This window comes from Fulmarus glacialis, unplaced genomic scaffold (genome assembly GCF_000690835.1).
Source record: "Fulmarus glacialis isolate BGI_N327 unplaced genomic scaffold, ASM69083v1 scaffold18274, whole genome shotgun sequence".
Classification (NCBI taxonomy): domain Eukaryota; kingdom Metazoa; phylum Chordata; class Aves; order Procellariiformes; family Procellariidae; genus Fulmarus; species Fulmarus glacialis.
The window spans coordinates 23441-42717 of NW_009210102.1; the positions used below are offsets into that span (position 1 = coordinate 23441).

The following is a 19277-nucleotide window of genomic DNA, read 5'->3' on the forward strand; positions in this document are numbered from 1 at the left end:
TTATGTTTTTCATCCAGAAATCTCAAAGAACTAAACAAACACTGAATTAACTTTTGCCTCGTGGAGTATGAAGTAAAAATTAATGTTTAATGCAATTCAATTTAAAGATTAAATTAAGAGCTAAAGTGAAAGGCCTGCGAAGTTGTTAGCTGGCTCGTGGTTCCGGTGCTCCTGCTATTCTTTTCTGCCTCTGGCTTCTGCAGAAACTGCAAGGGTGCACACAAATTGGGGGGTTTTGTCAACTGTCGGTTACATACTTATGCTGAACTCACATTGGTGCTTTTTCCCTGTGGTGATTACTGAGTTTTATTGAACAGAGAAAAGGCCATTAATTAAAGGTAGCCAACATTAGACTGATTTTTTGGAGTCTCTAAGCAACATCAAATGCCATTAATTTCAACGAGACTTAGGAGAGGTTGGCAACACTGGAAAACAGGCTGTTAAGTACAGCACCTAAAATTCAATCTGTGGGAGTTCTGTTGCTTGGAGTTACACAGGTATTTGGACTAGGTGAACATAACGAACCATGCTGACTTGAAAACCTATGGAAAACAGACACTTGTTTGAAAATGTTAATAAAAATGTAGTAATTATAACTTAATGCTGAGAAACCCTGAAGTTGCGTGAGGCCATTTAAAAATAATTTACTATATTGCTTACAGATACAATCTTTGAGTCTGATCTTTATATATATTTAAAATGTAGTTTTAATAATATGGGTTTTTAATTTCAGATTTCGTACAGCCATGCCATCCATGCTTCAGGGTTCTTCATTGCTTTTTTTGTTTCCCTTGTATTGACATGTGCTGGTTTTTTCATTGTTTACCGAACCCAAATATTAAAATGGAGTTTCCATAGTAAAAACCAGGTGAGTCATACTGTCTGTAGCAGTACTTTATTTAAATTTTTTCATTGATCATATCTGATGATATAACTTGCTAACTAATACAGATTGTCTGAAGAGTTTTTGAAGATAAATAAAAAGCCACCAAGTGATGGATTGGATTTGCAGGCAGTGTAATCTCTACAACCTCTAATCTTTAGCACAATCAGATTTAGAGGGGAGTGTAAGAATGATAATCTGATCAAAAGAACTGCTGTCAGTACCTGGATGTTAGCTTCAGACTGGAGGGAGGTTACCCTTTGGCTATTCATTTCTTTTCATATTCCTCCCTTCCTCCTCTCCTCTTCATCCCCCCAAATGAGAGAGAGGGAGGATGTTTGTGGGTTATAAGCAGTTGCCCAGGGAGTAGACCACTCACCTCGAGCTTGGGTCCAAATTGTATTTCTGATTATCAGGAACAGGGATTTGAATTTAGGTCTTAGTTCCTTGGATGTGCCTGTCTCTTGTGATTAAGCAAAACAGTTGGGTTTGGGGATGGAGCATTTTCAGTGTTCTTTATCCAAGCTGTGCTAGTTTGGAGAAAGTGTTTCAGTACGTACTGAAGAGAGAAAATACAGTCTTCGATAAATATTCGTCAGGTTGGTCCAAGTTCCAGCCCTTGCTTCTATTAATTATTGAGGTAGTTATGTAAAGTGGAACAACTTCAAGGGGAGGGAGCTAGAGACCTCAATCAGAATATTACAGTGATTGGAGCAGTCCTCTAAGAGAGGTGTGCTCGGAGGTTTGAATCCCTCCTTTGCTCGGATGGTGGTGGATCTCCCATCCCTCTGGACGGACCAGAGGAGCTCACAACTCACTTCCAGCCTTATTTTCTGAGGTTGAAAATTACTCCATCAACCATTTTTATTTCTTCTAGGCCTGAAAAAATAATCTCTTTAAATGAAAAGGGTGTGCCTTATTTCTTTTTATGGAAAAAGCTGTGATAATGAAACCATGAAAAAGGGCCAGTTTGGTCCTAGCATCAGATATTTATACTGGTTTTTTGTATAGTAATTTTATTAGCTCTTAGTCTCAAAGGAGTCTCACTGAACTGGGAACTGAGTTACTTCCATCATTCATAGGATTAGTTTTTCATTCTGTTCACCTTGTAATAGTGTAATCTTGCCATATATAATTTGTATATCATGGTAATTTTTTAAAAATGGGCCTAGAAAGTTAACCTCCTAGAAGGCTTTCACAAGCCTACTGAAATCAGTGTAGAGTCTTCTGTCTTCTTCGTTAATTTTTTCATTTGTATTCCGGATCAGTTATATACAAAAAGTTCAGCCTGAAACAAAAGTAGTATATTTGATTTTAGATATGTATCTGAATTGCACGATCTCTTTATGCCCTTTCCAGCTGTACAGTTTGATGATAACTCACCCAGAGTTACCTGCAATAAAATTAGATCAGACACTCAGTGTAAATTTTTTTTATAATCTGAAGCTTACTTAGTTTTTGGGTTTTTTTTAGGAGATGCAGCATGAGTTCAATGAAAATCACAGACTGGAGCATTCTCAGTTTAATTCAGGTGATCTCTTCAGTGAAGATATAATTATGAACGATCAAATCATCGATATTCTGTCCTTTGAAGAATCTGGGAACATGCGTCAGGCTTTAGAAGAGTAAGAATTCACTGCTATTACATTACATTTATTACATTTATTATCAACCGTACCTTTGAACATGAGCATCTACCCTTCAATTTTTCTTCGTAGTATCCATTTACCCATGTGACTGCACTACCTTAGATTTTTGAACTGTATTAAATAGCCATCTGTGGGAACTGAAAATTGTCATATTTCATATTGCTTTACCTACCATCTAGGCGTTAGGCATGCAAGTTTTCCAATCCAAATTAACATCTAGTTTTGCTTCTCTGTGGTTCACTAAGTAAAGGGAAACTTTTCTGTGTACAAGAAGATGTTGAAAGGGTGTATTCTACTATTGCTGAATACATTCTGCTTTCAAAAGGGTGGCTTTTGTCCTAGAAAAGAGAGCCCCTACTGGGTGCCGGCATTGCTGTTTAGCAGCATATTTTGGAAACACTTGGATCAGAGTCTAAGGGGTGACAGTTCGTACTGCTGCCGGAAAGATACCACGTAGCTGCAATCGGAGGGACCACTGGGTAGAGCAAACTCTCCTGATGTTGTTGAAAGGCCAGTCAGGGCTGTTTGACAGAAACATGCTGCTGTTAAAGGTCATCTGTTCTTCAGCTGAATTTGATAAAAAGGTCTGATGTGAGGACAGAGCGGATTTTGTTTGTTCAGTCTTACCGTTAGCTCCTGGCAAGTTAGGTTACAGGCAGTATTATGCAACTATAAAATCTGTAGAAGCTGAAAAAGAAAAGTTATGGGACCATGGAAGTAATTTTCTTTCATAAAGGGTAACTAACATTATTATTATTTCCTGCATTTCCTTGATAATTGGGATACTTGTCTCTGTAAATTGTACATTGGTCCTTGCATTTGTAACTATATAGCAACTCAGGCTTTGAGAAGACTTATCCTGAAAATCATTATGTGAATGTTAAGAAGAACAGGATCAAACTTTTTTTTAACTCGCTTTAGTATTAATTTATTTCAGGGATAGTGAATATCTAGCTAGTTTGGAAAAAAAAAAAAGTGCTGGACTATTTTCAGATGGTTGTGGTTTGGAAAGGTAAATATTCTTGCAAACCTTTGGATAGGATTATTTTTATAACTGGATTATTTCTAAACCCATAAAACATAATTAATTTCTTAGTTTGAGTATGTATCCAGGGGCTAAAGTTTTTTTAATATTCTTATGCAGTTAGCACAAATGTCTCTCTTGCTTCCACTTCTTTCCTCACAGTTTCTATTTTCTCTACCTCCAAGGAGGTAGATGCCCATTAACAAACAGTCACTAACCTTCACCTTCTGAGTTATCTTTTCCATCTTTCGGGATCAGGATGGTAGATGGACCACAAAGGCATCCAGAGTTACAATAGTTTCTGCTATGAAAGATATTGAAAGGGTGATAGATGTTCCTGTGAAGGGCTCAAATCAGCCTCTACCTGTCAGCAATGGATGCTTCCTAATCCCTAAGTCTATATCCTAAACCTATCCCTAATCCTAAACCAATAATTTAGATTATCCAATTCTTCTAATTTCTTATAGTTTTAAACTGGTCCTTCTGATTCATTTACTGTTAGGAGGTGACACACAGATGCACTTACCATATTTTTTTCTATTCTTTCCCTGGTTTTATTGGCACTCATTGAATGTATACCTGTTCCTCTCTTACTGGTGGTGCAGTTTATCTGACTGAGTGAGGATCTCTGCAATGTGAACTCCTACACCCAGTTGCTCTGAGTTCCCCTTTTTACTTGGGTGGAAAAGGGCACTTCTAGGGTATGATTATTCTCATCCTAAAGTAGACTTCCAAAAAAATGAGTCTTACGGCTGCTGCGCCCACTGACCCTAAAGCCTGTAACCTGGGCTGATGAGCTCAGCTGTAGGGTCTGGAGGTGAGTGAGGTGAATCCCAATCTTGCAGGCTGGTTGGTAAAAAAGGCTACAGCATTACTTTAACGCATGTATTAGATATATGCAATGTTGTTTCTGCTTTCTTCAGTAGCTATAATACACCACTTGTTTTCTCTCTCACTGTTAATGCTTTTATATGATACTTAGCTTAGGATGCTTCCTCATCTCTTAATGTTGATTCCTCATTCATTCTGCAAGTTGGGGCAAAGCAGTTCTTTAATTTCTGATCTATATTCCTTAAAGGTTTCATTTTAGTCTTGTACTTCATAAACTGCTGTACATTATCCAGGTTTTTAGCTGATTCCAAAGAAAAGATAAAATACTGTACCATTGCCTTAGGAGCTTCTATGACAATGATCTAGGCTAAAACCAGAATGAAGTAATCTTTCTTTTTACTGAATTACCTGTTTTAAGGATATAATTTGCAAAACGTAATGGGAAAAAGAACAAGTGTGGGTAATTGCGGTCAATTTGAATGGATTCTGTGCTTGAATGAAATGTTGTCATTTTACTAATTGTGGTCACAATTGGTTTTTCAACAATATTGCATTTTGGTTTATTACATTTAGCGTCACCCAATAGAATAGTTGGGTTTTCTGTAAGGAACTGAGGAATGAGGTTTGTATTGTCTTATAGGAGTGGCAGTATACTGAGGATAAGAACTGGGCTTGTATTTTGAACACAATTTTTTCATGTCATGTATACCAATATGAATTTTAGCATCATAATCCTGGTTTTTGTTATTTGGGAAGGCAAAAGTATAGGGGCTTTTGTTAGAGAGCTTTTGATACTTTAGATATTTTCAACCAACCAACAACATCTTGCTTGTATGCTAGTTTGATAATTCCTTCTGCTTTTGTTAGTGCAGCTATGTGTCATTTTCTCTACATGGCATACATATAAGCTTGCCAATATAATTGATACATTCTTTTTAAATTGCACTGTGATAGTAAACACGATTGGAATCATTCTGGTGCTTTGTTCTTTTGTCCAGACACAAATGAGAGAATTACTCAGAAAAGTAAGAGCCACAGGATTTTTTTGTCCTTTTTACAACATAAAGCTATGTTAATAGTTAATGTCTTTTACGAAGTGACAGTGCCAAATTGTTTAGCAAATACATTAGGAGCATGTGTTCAATATTTATGGACAGGGACATCTTTGGGGTGTAGACAGTTTGCAATGTCAGGAGGATTGGCTAGAGAACAAAACATACTTTTAATATTTCAGAAGGAAGCTTCTTAGTTACTCATTTTGTGAGTTTTGTCTTAATAAGTTATATCCTTGATGTACATTATGCAGCAAAATAGCTTGGCTTTTATTCTCAGTAGGTTCCTTAGTGTGTATATTCCTGAATATTGGCCCATTGGCAATGAATGCTAATGAGAAGAAGCTACATGATTTGAATATTTGACATGTGCACTAGAAGATCATGTTCCAAAGTGTTGTGGGTCTCTCCTTCTGTATGTTAGAACAGAATATGAAGAGAGCTGAGCAGTTTGGGTTTGTGTCCAATGTGATGAAGTCTAACCATGTTCATAGTCTCAGAAGATACAGATATGTTAAAAGCAACTTAAAAATGGCTTTCCACTACTACATCTTTTCTTTTTAATCTTCATTTTATACAGCTATGCTTCCTTGAGTTTGGCAAAGCTCTAGCTGAACTTGAACCTGCTTGCTGATACACAATACATACTGCCAATTGTTTTGGGAAATCACTGAGTAATATGTATGCATTGCAGCTGATTTTTTTTCTGATGGTAGGGGGCATTGAGGCCAATGTACTAGAGAACAGGATCAAACTGTCTCCAGAGTGCCTTGACAGAAAAGTCAAAACCAATTTACTACCATATTAGAAGTTCACTTTTTCTTTCTAAATGTAAATTTCTTGCTGTACATCTCAATTTGATTTGCTAGGGAGCAAATGTGGGGTTTTTTTAACCCTGAATTCAAATGGAAAGTAAGAATAAAAGATCACATTGTCATAGCAGCTAGACCAGAATATTCCTATATAGAAAATGGTGAGAAATAGTTACGTTGTCAGTACAAAAAAATTTGAGGTGCTAAATTTCTGTATTTCATAACTTTTAAAAAGTGTAATCAAAATTTTAGAATTTTTGAAGGGAGCACATATTCATTGCTCTGTTTTTGTGCAATGTGTACAATGCAGGAATACAAAATAAGTAATAATCACATGGATATAACAATAAGATACAGTGAATACACATGGAATGAAGCCCAAACCCTGGATTTGTAGTTCTGTGTTATGAATGCTGTTATAAACTTGACAAGTGTGTAAACTGTACATTTTTTTCCATCAGAGAAACTCAAATGCTTAATAGGTGATAGGAATCCGTAAGACAGGGGAACTAAAGAACACAGGTCATTTGAAATTAATGAATACATATCTTTTTTCATCTAAGAAATGACACTTTTCTTTGATGTTGGCTAACTATGAAGAAATTGTGTTCAGAATTATATGGGTCATTTCTTCTGTCCACCCAGAACAATTTATCTCATCCAGAAAACAGTCTGCTTTTGAGAGTAGTGCCATTAGTGATGCTTTATTCCATATAATTTTGAAAGAAGATTGATATCTCCTCCTGTTTCTGTCATCTGAATACTCACCCCGTGTAGTAGATCAGCAGAATCTGAGTAGATCACCGCAAAATTGGAAACTCCTCAGGCATTAATGCATATAGCCATAATATTTATTGATGCTTTTGTTAGTATCCAGGCTGAAGTCGGTGCTTTTAAATCAACGGTGAAATGCGTGATGACTTCACTGGAAGCAGGACTGGAGTCTTTTTTACGCTCTTTTTGCATAGTAGTTTTTCAGTGAAATACCATTGTCTGAGCTCTGTTTCAACAGCTGTATTGTAGCTAGCTGTATTTTTTAAATTGGTTTGCTGAAGATCACCGATTTATCAGTTTTCATACTTTCTGCAATGAAAGCAGAGGTTCTCAGTCTCTTAAATGCAGGATTTTTCAAATGTTTTTTAAACAGATTAATTTAAGTATTGAAATACCTTTACTCTCTTTATATTGCTGTGGAGAGTTAAAGGAATTTGATAGTGAAACTGCTGCCAAGTCTAGTGCTTAGACTTTTGGCAGGTTTTCATTAATCATTTTTTTTCTGAAGAGCCACTGGTGTCTCAGCTCAATTCATCTCTTTTTCAATTTTGTGGGGTTTTTAAAATTTTTGGCTGTATATCATGAGAATCCTATTTCTGGTTTTGTCAGCATCTTGGCTTTTTCGGGAGAGCTAAACTTAACCTGTGACTCATCCATGTGAAAGCATCCTTAGATAATCATCACATACCTTTCTTAGCAGTTTTATTTACTGATGAAATGTCCTGTATTCTCTGTAAGCTCACATTTCAGGTGTGCTGAGTTTACGCTTAGCTGTATAACAGTGTCGTAGGACTGATGGATGAATTCCCCCAGTTCAGAGCTGGCTGCAGGCCAGTACAGCTACTGGTGTAGCACAGAGCGTCTTCAGATCTCCTCTAAGACAGGCAGGCTGCGCCCAGCCCAGCAGCGGGCAGAGACCAGGGCAAAGGCAACGCACCCCTCTCTGGCATGGGAGGGCTGAAGAATTTGAGCAGTCAGCAGCTGTTGGTGGCCGTTCAGACCTCATGCCATTACCTTTGCTTCTACTTCAGCACAGTTTTGGTCTCCTGCAAAGATTTGCACCTCGTTGTGCTGCAGCCTGCATAAATCCCTACTCTGAAGTGTTTGCAGTCTCTGTTGTGACTGGACCCAGCAGGGGAGTGTGGGAAGCAGAGGAGGGAAAAAGGAGGGAGAGACTGAAGGGAGGAAGCTGCGGTACTGCACACAGGGTCCACCTGACACAGCAGTTAAAAACAAAAACAAAAACCAAACAAACCCGAATAAAGAAAGAAAACAAAACACCGCCAACTTACTGATGTTGTATTACTAACCTCTCAATAACTGGGTGATTTAGGAAACAAACCATTGCATTGCAACCGAAGACCTTCGATGCCCGTTATACTTGAATTGGCTTTCTTCGCTTACTGTTGCTAAAGCCAGCACTGGCACATACTGTTTCACGTCTCGGCTGTATGATTCTCCCTGTCCGACCCTCTCTCCATCTTCACTTCTCTGAAGTGTGACAAGGCAACACAGGCCGTAACACTTATTTTTTGTTCTCCTTTTCCCTTCCTCAGTGCAGCTGACCCATTGGCATTGTGCCTGTGGGTGCACGAGACGTGCTGCTCTGGCTTAGGCAGTAGCAGTGGGTGCCACCGGGCTGGGGGCAGTTGTGTGTCCGTCTGTCCATCCCCAGCTGCGTTCCCCTCTCCAGCAGGAGTTGGTGCAGCTGCTGTGCCTCGGTGCTCTGGGTCACAGCTGCAGCGGGGTGTCTGGGACAGTGGAGACACAAATGGCTCTAAACTCCATGCTTTTCGGCAACACTGTGTATCACGAAGGAATGCTTTTGCAGAAACCGCTACCACAGGGCTCCAGTTTCCTTTGGATGCTGTTGTAATACATACGCTACTAATTGGCTACCATTTGCGGATGAGAGATGAGTCTTCTGAAAATGATGGGGTTTTCTGTTTTGGTGAGAAAATATCACCTAAGGGGAGTTTGCTTGATGTTTCTCTCCCCTTTAGACTTCAGAAAGTTGTTTCACAGTAGTTTCTTATCTTTGTGAACTCTGAATTCGTTTTAAAAATGTGTCAGAAAGCCATTAGTTTGTTTTAGGACTGTTACATTCAACCGCTGTTATATTCTCCCGTTCAAAAATTCCCTCTGCTGGCCTCTAATTTGAATAATAAGACTTAAAGACCCAATTATTTTGTAGTTAATGAGAGGTTTCCTTTTTGGTGGTGCGGTGTGTTTCTTTTTAAATTAAATGTTGTTTCTTTCCTGACACTAGCTGCTTTCCTGTATTCTTTTATTAGGTCTGCGGAAGACATCAGATGTTCAGACACTCTCTCTGCTTCTCTGTGTTTGGCATCTGGGATTCTCCCCTCCCAGATCTTCTCTGACAGATCTTTAAATCCTCTTCCTCTTCAAGTGAGTGAAAAATCTTTACACTTGCTGTTTGCACTTACAGCTTCATTTTCTACGTGTCTGTTCACCTTTCCTCCCCGCCAACTTTTGTAACACCTACCTTCTGTACCGTCCTCATCCTTTCTCTGCATGCTTTGTCCAACAGAAGCTTTGATCTTTTTCATTAATAGGTTGCCATCTACTGCCTGTACTTCATTGGCTTTCATGTTTCTATTATATTGAATATGCTCAGGAAGAGATGGGAGACCTTTTAAACATGAATTGCTGTAACAAGCAGAGTGCAGAGCATTTAAAGCAACTTACTAAATCTACCTTGGTTTGAGGAGGTACAGAGTGTCAGGTTAGGATTTATTTTTTTCCCTAGGTGTCACAAAACATTGCACATTTAATCTGGATGATTGTAAGCATTGCTCTTCTGATGGACTTGTGTCTGAAAGCATTTGGTTTATTACATGTACAGGATTCCTGTTTTGTACTGACTGTTGGCGTCTAAGACTCCAAGACTATATTGATGCAGCTTGTTAAGGCTGCCCTCAGACTCTCATTTGGAGTAAGAGCTTGAAGCAACGTTTTTGGTGCATGTGATGAGCTTGTCTTTCTCCCACTGACTGCTGTGTGGAGGAGGCAGACCAGAAGCAGAGCACATAAAGTGGAAGGTAGATTTCAAATTTTTACAGATGCAACCCTTCTTCAGCTGTCACTGAAAAAAGGTAATGGTCTGGCTGCTGTCTTCCAGGATGTGACCTGGGAGAGCTGTGGCTTGTAATTACTTTTTCTCTATGCTATTATCCTTGGTTTGGTGGAATAGTTCACATGCTGCTTCTGCTTCATTGCCTTCTTCGCAGATGTGCCGTCAGGAAAATGGAGGGTGAGAGTTGCAGATTAAATACACCTGAGATCTTGACAGCCTCATCGCTCACTTGCTGACACATGAGCATCAGGTGTCACTACACCTGTTGCTCCTCCTGCATTTGGCATCATGATCTTGAGGAGTGGAGTTAATTGGGTACCATAGTTCTCTTTGTGGACAAGAAGGAACATGGGAATCTTCCTCAAAATGAAATCAGTCTAGTACTGTGCAGTAAATAGGAAGAAATGCTGTGGGAAGACTGAGGGAAAGATGATAACAGGAAATGTTGTGATGATGTTTGGTTTTGGCTTTCATTCTTGGGATCACTGATGAAGAAGACTGGACAAGTAAAGTAGGGAGGTCGGTGGGGAATGGCTTAATCATGCTTTTCAAAGCATGCTGAAAAAAACCTGCATTTGTGGTAAGAAATAAATGTTGTGTTACGAGCTATGTATCAATGTGATGGAGCTGTGAAGTGTTGCCTTCCAGGGAGAGAGATGAGGAATTCAGTCTTTCACACCTCAGTAAGAAAGGGTTAGTAGGTGCTGTGACCACCATCTATCAGTGCATGCATGAAGAACAGAAAAATAATGACTAAGGAACTTGTTATTCCAGAAACAAAGAGAGTTGGAAGTTGAAAGTAATCAAGTTCAAGCTGAGGATAAGGTGACCATTTTTAGGTCTTAAAGGAATTATCAAGTGGAACAATTAATTAAGTGTTGTTTAGTTCTCTGTTAGGGGATGCTTGAAAACCAGGATGAGATGTTTCTCACAAAAGACAGATACGCTTCAGTTAAATCAGAGCTACTGGACTTGAAGCAGGAATTAAAACAGAAAAATAAATCTGGTGTCTTGGATTTTACAGGCTAATAGCGAATTGGTGAATCTGCAAAGGGGAGCCTCCTACCACTGCCTGACAGTCATTAGGGAAATGTTATAGCATAAAGCTCCCATTTTTTGGATCCTTCTTTCTATTTAAGTGTTTTTGCACAAAACTGAAACACTTTTTTTTTTTTTGAAGTTAGTTGTCATAAGTAAACAGCTTAGTACTAGCTGGCTATGTCAGCAAAAGTCCTAGGACTTCTGTAAACAGAAAGACTAAGATAGAAAATACGCGTCTGCGCTGCCCAGTTGAAGTGCTTGCTGTGTTGCTTCAGCATCTTGTTCCCTTGATCCTGCCATCACCTGTCCTCTGTGTCTGTCCCACTGTCCTGGAGCGAGAAGGACTCTCCCCAAGCAGAGGGAGCAGGTCAGTGTCCTGGGGGTCTCGACCATGGATGTAGCTGAACACCACCCAAGAAGGCTCTGTATGTGCAGGTGTTGTCCTGCAATGTCCATCTGTACACAGCATGGAGAAGCTGGATTGTTGTGTTGTCTTGGGGGCATTATAGAAAATATTAGCTCTTATGGGATCTTCAAATTACTGTGAAGAATGTTGCAGGCGCACAATGTTTCAGGCACAGGGATCTGGCCCCATACAGCAGTGGTTCCTGCTCCTGTATGGGAGGAAGAGGGAGCAAATGGAGGAGGTTTTGCAGCTGCAACCAGGCAGCCCTGCCACAGATCACCAAGACGAGTATGGCCATCGCCAGTGCATTTCTGGAGTTTTGAGAGACTGCAACAGAAAAATCTCTCTGCCTCTTTGTGGTAGATTATCATAGCTTAAGCTAATGTCTCCTAAATACTTCAAGTATTTGAGTCATTGTAAGAAAACAACTTAATTCCATCCCGTTGATTTCTAAATGGGGAAAATACATGTCTTGTGTTTAACAGAAGAGCAGTGATAATAATATATCACTGATTTACTTTTAGTTAAACTTTATTTGTTTATTTAAGAAAAGGAAAGTTTGTTTGACAAAAAGAGAAAGTGTTTATAGATTTGCATGCTTTGATATATACCATTCTGAATATAGTATCATTCTATTCCTGCAAATCTTGCCGAGATCTTTGCTATGGATTTGAAATTTATTCTAAGATTTGACTATGGAACAAATCAAACCAATAATTTAGCCTAACTGAAAAAAGAATGGATTTAAGCTCTTAAAAGTGTATTTTGTAGGTCACACAGAAATTCTTGTATACTTAATCCACACACAGAAGCATATAGTGCTGTGTGTTCATGTGAATTGACATGCAGGGGCAAAATCCACCTAATTCTCCAATCCTGAATTGAGTGCAGAATAGGCAAAGCTATAGAATTTACAGTAGTTACATAGTATATGAAATAAAAATAATTATAATTCCAATTTAATTAACTCTAAAGATAAATGAGAATGTATTCATATGCACCATGACATTTATTGCGTTTTGTAAAAAAAGTTGTGTTTCCCTCTGGTTTTAATCTCTTTTCTAAAACTCTATTAATGTTCATGAGAGGGAGATATCAGCTATTTTAATTTATTTGTATCGGCACATAATCAAAACACTCTCTCCTCTTCCCTGCAGAGGAGGGAATACACCAGTGCAGAGCACGAAGCAGTGATGTATCAATGTAGATGGGTCAGTGAGTTTAGAACTATTTTACAAAGTCAGTGAAATGTATAGTCTATTCAGATACTCACTTCATCTGCTTCCCAACAGAGGTGTGTGGGTTTTTTTGTGGGAGGTTTTTGTTTGCTTTTAAGCTGAGGGAATATTTTGAGTTTTAAAGAAAAGCTTTTCCTTTTTCTGTCTAAAATGGAAATGCAAGAATGGACATATTTCATTGAAGATGCTGTAGTAGAAGTTGGCTTACCCTGCTTTTTAATGTATTATTACTATATCACGATTAGTAAGCTCATATGCTCTGATATTCCTGCACTTCTGTGACTGCCATTCGATTACCCTGTATTGAGTGAATCTAGATATCCTCGTTTTCTGATAGAAATTTTCCTATAATCTGTGATTTCAAACAGTCCTGTTTACCTTTCTACAGCTTTGAGGTTGCCAGCCTGACGCGGGCAGATGCTGATCTGGAGGCATTTCGAATGCAGATATGTAAAGAAGTGATTGCTATGATGATGAAGAACATGGTCTTAAGTCACAGCCTCTTTCCTCATGTGGAGAAGAGGATGAGTTCAATTTTCAAAAAGCAGTTTCTTGCAATGGAGAAGGAGATTAAAGAGGAGTATGAAAGGAAGATGGTGGCTTTAACAGCTGAATGTAATCTGGAAACTAGGAAGAAAATGGAGGCTCAATGCCAAAAAGCGAGAGTTGCAAATGAAGAGGCTGAGGAATTAATGAAGAAAATGAATGAAAAGGTAAATCTGGTATAAAATCAAGATATTTTCTATGATATGTGGTTTTATATAGATGGTTTCTCTTTTAGACTAGAATGACTGAGTTGTCCTCTTAGAAGAGTAAAGAGAAAAGCTGTACAATTTAAACGTGTTCAAAAATTCAGATGTCATAATTAGGGTAATTGTTATTAAGAAACTGTGTTTTACTTCCCCAGAAAATGAGTTTATCTGAAGAGAATCTGAGACACCTGAAAACAAAAAGTTGTCATTACCGTGTTTTTTTTTATAGTCACCCTTGCAAAGTGGTGTATTTTTACTTACTATATTTTACTGCAGCAGTTCCTAAGAACTCCAGTCAGACACTGTGTAAAGTATTTTGCACATTCAGAGCAGAACAAACTCTCTGCATCATAAACCTTACAATCTAGGTAAAAAGCCACCAATATTTATATTCTTATTTTGAAGAAAATGAGAATATAAGCGCAACCAGAGGCCGATTTCCTCCAAACCGAGTGCAGGCAAGCAGAACAATCTATATTTTAGGCAGAGTAGGGAGTGGACTTCTCATGGAAATAGCCTCTGGATAATAGTGAGATAAATAATTTAAGGCTGAGTATGATTCTTTACAAGTTTAGAGTTTCCCTTTAAGTAAAAGCTTAGTGCTTATGTGTGTCACTTTCATTCAAAGATCTCTGTCCGAATGCGTATCATTACCCAGGATTTCATAGGTAGTCACTAGCTAGAAATAGAGCCTGGATCACCCATCCAACATTCCATGTACAAAATTATGCTCCAATCTTCCATGTCTTTTTTTTAAGTATATTTAATGTTTGCAAAAAGCCTGTTTCCCCCCCGGCTTTTTTTTTTTTTTTTTTTTTTTTTTTAAACTTCCTGTGTCTGGAGGAGATTCTGTTAAGTTTTTAATATTTCACCTCTGTAAGCTTAAAATGCTAAAATACCCAAGTTAATGTTTCATGCTTGTCTAATGTTGTAACTCATATTAAGAGGATGACTTGGTGGGAATAAATAGTGCAGCTCATTACTTACGAGTGGGGCTTTGTTTCTGGAGCACAAGTGGATACTTGAGTATTGAATGTGATGCTGCTGAGTTTTCAGCTGTTTCAGTTCAATTATAGAGACAAAGTAAGTTATGTTAGGAGTATAATCCCTTAGACCAGTATATTCCTTACTTGTGTATGCTCTCTTTGTAGACAGTGCTTAAGTTTTTGGCCTTCTGTTTTGTTTGTTGTTTGTTTTTTCTTTTTTTTTTTTAAACATTTTTATTTGCATATCATATACCTGTAATTGTTAAGGACTTTTATGACAATTCATGATTGCAGTTTTGACAAAAGTTTTTTGCTGTGTGTGACCCATCAAAGGTACTACAGTATGTTGAGGCTCTCAGGAAGAACTTTGGTTTATCAGGCTGTTGTGTGGAGAAAGTTGGTGGCACAAGGCTAGTGAGCCAGTTGAATTTCTTCGATGTTTCCAGGTGAACTTTAAGTTGTGACTCTAGGGAACTTTCAAATATCTGTAGGATATGAACATCCTGAACTAGAGGTGCTAGAAAGTCAAAGGAGGTGGCAAGGAGGGGATACTTGTGGACATCTTTTTAAGGATGAGGTGAATTGTACTCTGCAGAAGTCTTTTTCCTTCTGTTGGTTATAGAAGGAACCTCCACGAGATGTCTAACACTTAGATCTCGCTGAGGTAAATCCTACCTTTGCAGAGAGAGGGGCCTGACTGAAACTCAGTATGTGAACTCACACTAAATATGCTCTCAGCAAAGCGGCTTTTCTTTGCACAAAATACATTGGTATTGGTTCAGTCTGGTTTATATTGGAAACCCTGAATGGTAAGAATCAAGAATTAAGTCCCGATCCATTTATCATATACTAATGTCTTGCTGTTCCCTTTCTTGTCTGTGAAAGGACCTGGTTTTGTACTTGCCCTGGAACCCCGTCCAAAAGGATGTGCCAGAGTGCTAGAGGTGGCCCACACTTGTGCTGCTGCTAGCGGGTGTACTGACGTCCAAGAGACGGCAGTGAAAAACAGCTGGAGCAATAACCTCCTCCGCTTCTTGGCCAAAACACAGAATGTATATTCCCAATTAATTTTGATTAATTATTTGCTGTCTGCAGTGTGTCTCTTGGGAATGAGAGGTGAGGTGAGAGGACAGTTCTCCCCTGATAAGTAGTATGAAATTTAGAACAAGACCGACATAGCTACTGTTAGGTAGCTCTGCTGGCATATAAAGCATTCTTTGCTCTGTGGGACACGCATGTTTTGATTCTATAATGAGTTTATGCCATCTGAGATTAAAACTATGAATATGTAAGTCTTACTGGAGAACTATGAGGAAGTATTTCTTGCAAAGAAGCTTATAAATTAATTGCCATTTCATTGTACTCCATTGTTGTAACTCTAAAACGATGCTCTTGGATTAATTTGTAGAAACCAATAAAGTAAGTCGCCAATAATAAGAACTTTTAGAGATTTGTAGTAGAATAGTTTTCTAATTTATATTGCTTTTAAAATGTATGCTTATTGTTATTTCATTGTTCTGACTTATATGAGCCTATTCAATTTTAATAGGATTTCAGGATTGGTGAAACCTAAGAAATTCATTTAATATATAGTCTTTGTGTTGAATTTCATGCCGTTTTGTATAATTTATCTTAAATAATGCTTCTAAACTCTAAAAAGACTTCATTATGCCTTGGAAGTGTTATCTGGATTAGAGATTGACAGTTGTACAACCCCTGTCATTCCAAACAGGTGAAAACCGGGGAAAGTGTACATTGATTTAGTATTAGCCTTCATTCAAACCTGAAATGACAGTAATCAGAGTATGCATAAAATATGTATGAGCTAGTAGCACTGATGCTTTAAAATATGTTGAATACTGAAAATCACTTCAGATTTATTTATTTCTCTCTTCTCTGCAGCCTGCTGTAGAATACAGAAGTCTTCTGGATAGACTTCACAGACTGGAGCAGGACCGCCTGAAGAGGTTCCTTTTGGTAAAGCAGGAGGAATATTTTGCAAAGGCCTATAGACAGCTGGCTGTTACCCAGAGAAAGGAGCTCCATAATATCTTTTTTACACAGATAACAAATGCTACTTTCAAGGGAGAACTGAAGTTGGAAGCAGCTAAAACATTAGTGGAAGATTACTCTAAAATACAGGTAATAGGATGATAACTCCATTCCTAACCTCATGACAGAATACAAACCCACAGTAACTTTGGAGAAATGTTTCAGGGAATATGTTTCAGCATAAATGTTATCACTTTTATAAATAATTTTCTTAGGAAGAATTTTAAAAAGTATAATGCCATCATAATGCACATCTAGACACCCACACAACTGTATATCAATGCATACGCACAGCTTTTTTCTACAACAGTGAGTTAGATTTATTTGCCACAACATTATGTGCTTAGTGCTGACTTTTGTTTTCATGGGTAATATTTCTAAAGCACCCAAGTGTTTAAAACTTGTCTTTACTGATCTGGGAAAATAAGGCTAGTAGTTCATCTGTACCATGCAGAAGAAATAAGTTTGAAAACATGTCTACACTATGCAGTGGGAAATTGTGTAATATAAATCCCCAGTTTTTCAGTGAATGTTTTGATACATCTGCACATCTTGGGGCTCTGCTTAGCTCCTGAAAGCTCTGTTGGTGCAGCTCTGCCCCTAAGCGCTCCCCCACAGGATGGTCTGAGAGGATTTGTGCTTGTGCAGCAAACTTCTGGTTCCAGGTCTACCCTCGCAGGTGTTAATGGGGCCCTCAGCATGGTACAGAAATGCCAGAGGCCATTTTCAAATGTAATTTCAGCCTAAATAAACTTAGGCAACTAAGAGAACAGTTAGGTACCAAAATCTATTTTATCAATGGCATTTTCTAAAACAGATCAGATGCTGTCTAATGAATGATAAGTACCTTTGGAGGCCTGTCTGTATAGGCATTTTCAAAACCCCCTAGGCATCAAGTGCTTTTCTATACTTCAGAAGATGTACTGAGCCCCCCCAGTCCAAATATGTAGATTATTGAAATTGTGGTATGTCTGAAGTGCTATGGTTTTGTACTTTGAGGGGTTGAGTATCTCTAGCTTATGCAGTCGGGAATGCTGATGAAGAGTATGTTCAGGACTTTAGTTTTCATTTCAGTTACATTTTACGCCTCTTGCAACAGAATAACTTGAGTTGTTTCCTCAAGGTTGTTTGTTTTTTTTTTTTAATTCTATTTGTGTTGAAAGTTAGTGTTCTAGATTCCAAAAATTCTGGGAATTGTTCTTCTGTCTGCTTCTTGAAGAAGAGTATGATTGTTGTGGTCCTAGAGGTTGAGGGCCTGGCGGTTAAAAAGCAACATCTGGAACATAGGTGTCAAAACATGTAAGGCCCACTCCTAAAACTAGATGCACTTTCAGATCTCAGTACAGAAAAGCCACACATGGGCCACTGTCAGATATAGATGCAGCAAGCACTTATGCAAACAACAGTTGAGCAGTACGCAGAAGATAGAGCAAGTGAAAGAAATTCTCTCAGTGAAAGAAAGGCTGCTCAGACATGAGTCACCTAAGTATCAGACCTTGTCTTGGCTATCTGATGCTAGCAGAATGTCTGCTATAGACCTACCTCCGGTCTCTGCCAAACCTGTTTGAAGGTACCTAAAGCCCTCCTGTTCCCCACTGTTGGGAGCAGGAACGTCTAAGCCAGCCTGTGTGCAGCGGGCTTGGCTTTCCCCGTGCTGTACTGGGCACACGTAGAAGACTTATCCTTGGCTTTGAAGACAATTTAGACACCTTTGAAAATGTTACTCTTTATTTATTTAATCATACAATACATTGTAAAGAAAAAAAAAAGCGGGGGGGTGGAAAAGAAAGAAGAATATGATGCCATTTACTGCTGTTATGTTACTGAACACATGCTGTCTTCAGGTCCCAGTTCAAGAAGATCTTTCAGCCTGTGGATAGCTTTAAGCAGGAACAGTTCTATAACACTGATAGGGTTGCATGTAGTGTTGTGGGTACCTGATCAAATGACCTATGAACTCAGGCGTCTCAGGAGGTGCACTAACTATTCAGGAGAGTACACACAATATTAAGGTATTCAGGCCAAAAGCTCAGCACATTATTTATTTTGTTTTGTTGAAATAACAGTAATAATTTGACGTGATCATTAGAGTTAAGTTGATACAAGCTTACTGTTTTTCATTTGTAAAAGCTTTTTAACTTTGTGCTGTTAATGAACAAATCTGGTCTGATGCCCACAGGTGTTAGCTGAAATTAACATTACATCTTATTAAATGTATTTGTTCACATTCTTTCCTGTAGGGAGACATTGAAGAGCTAATGGATTTTTTGCAAGCTAGCAAGAAATATCATCTGAATAGAAGATTTGCTTACAGAGAGTATCTTATAAATAAGATACGGTTAGGGGATACTCAAGCCTCTGCTCTTATAAATGCAGCAGCAACCCAGATATCAAGTCTCATTAGTAAGATGGAAAGGTAAATATCTCAATTGTTTTCTTGGTAGCCATTTGACTGTGTTATCTCAAAGACAATAGAATAGTCTTCAAAAGTCTTTTTGTCTGTGTTACCTAGCAGGAAAGGAGCATAAAAACATTATCTTTTAAGTTAATTCTAAGAAAATATTTTGTAACTGCTGACTTTGTTAGTTAACATGCCAGCAGACACTAAGGTGAGGCTTTGTTGTCTGTTTCCACTTTGTAGAGCACAGAGATGAATTGCTAGGAACAGGAACATGCATAA

General features: G+C 38.3%; 1 protein-coding gene across 1 annotated transcript in view; it reads left to right on the forward strand.

Annotated features, from left to right (window-relative positions):
- The window catches only part of EVC2 (Ellis van Creveld syndrome 2), a gene marked incomplete at its 3' end in the record, with an annotated part of 51670 nt that overhangs the window by 20805 nt on the left and 11588 nt on the right, over nucleotides 1-19277 (forward strand). Inside the window, exons 7-11 of the mRNA XM_009577071.1 lie at nucleotides 734-868; nucleotides 2357-2508; nucleotides 13196-13520; nucleotides 16448-16687; nucleotides 18838-19013. Of these exons, the coding sequence (XP_009575366.1) occupies nucleotides 734-868; nucleotides 2357-2508; nucleotides 13196-13520; nucleotides 16448-16687; nucleotides 18838-19013 (1028 nt within the window). The remainder of the gene's footprint in view (nucleotides 1-733; nucleotides 869-2356; nucleotides 2509-13195; nucleotides 13521-16447; nucleotides 16688-18837; nucleotides 19014-19277) is intronic.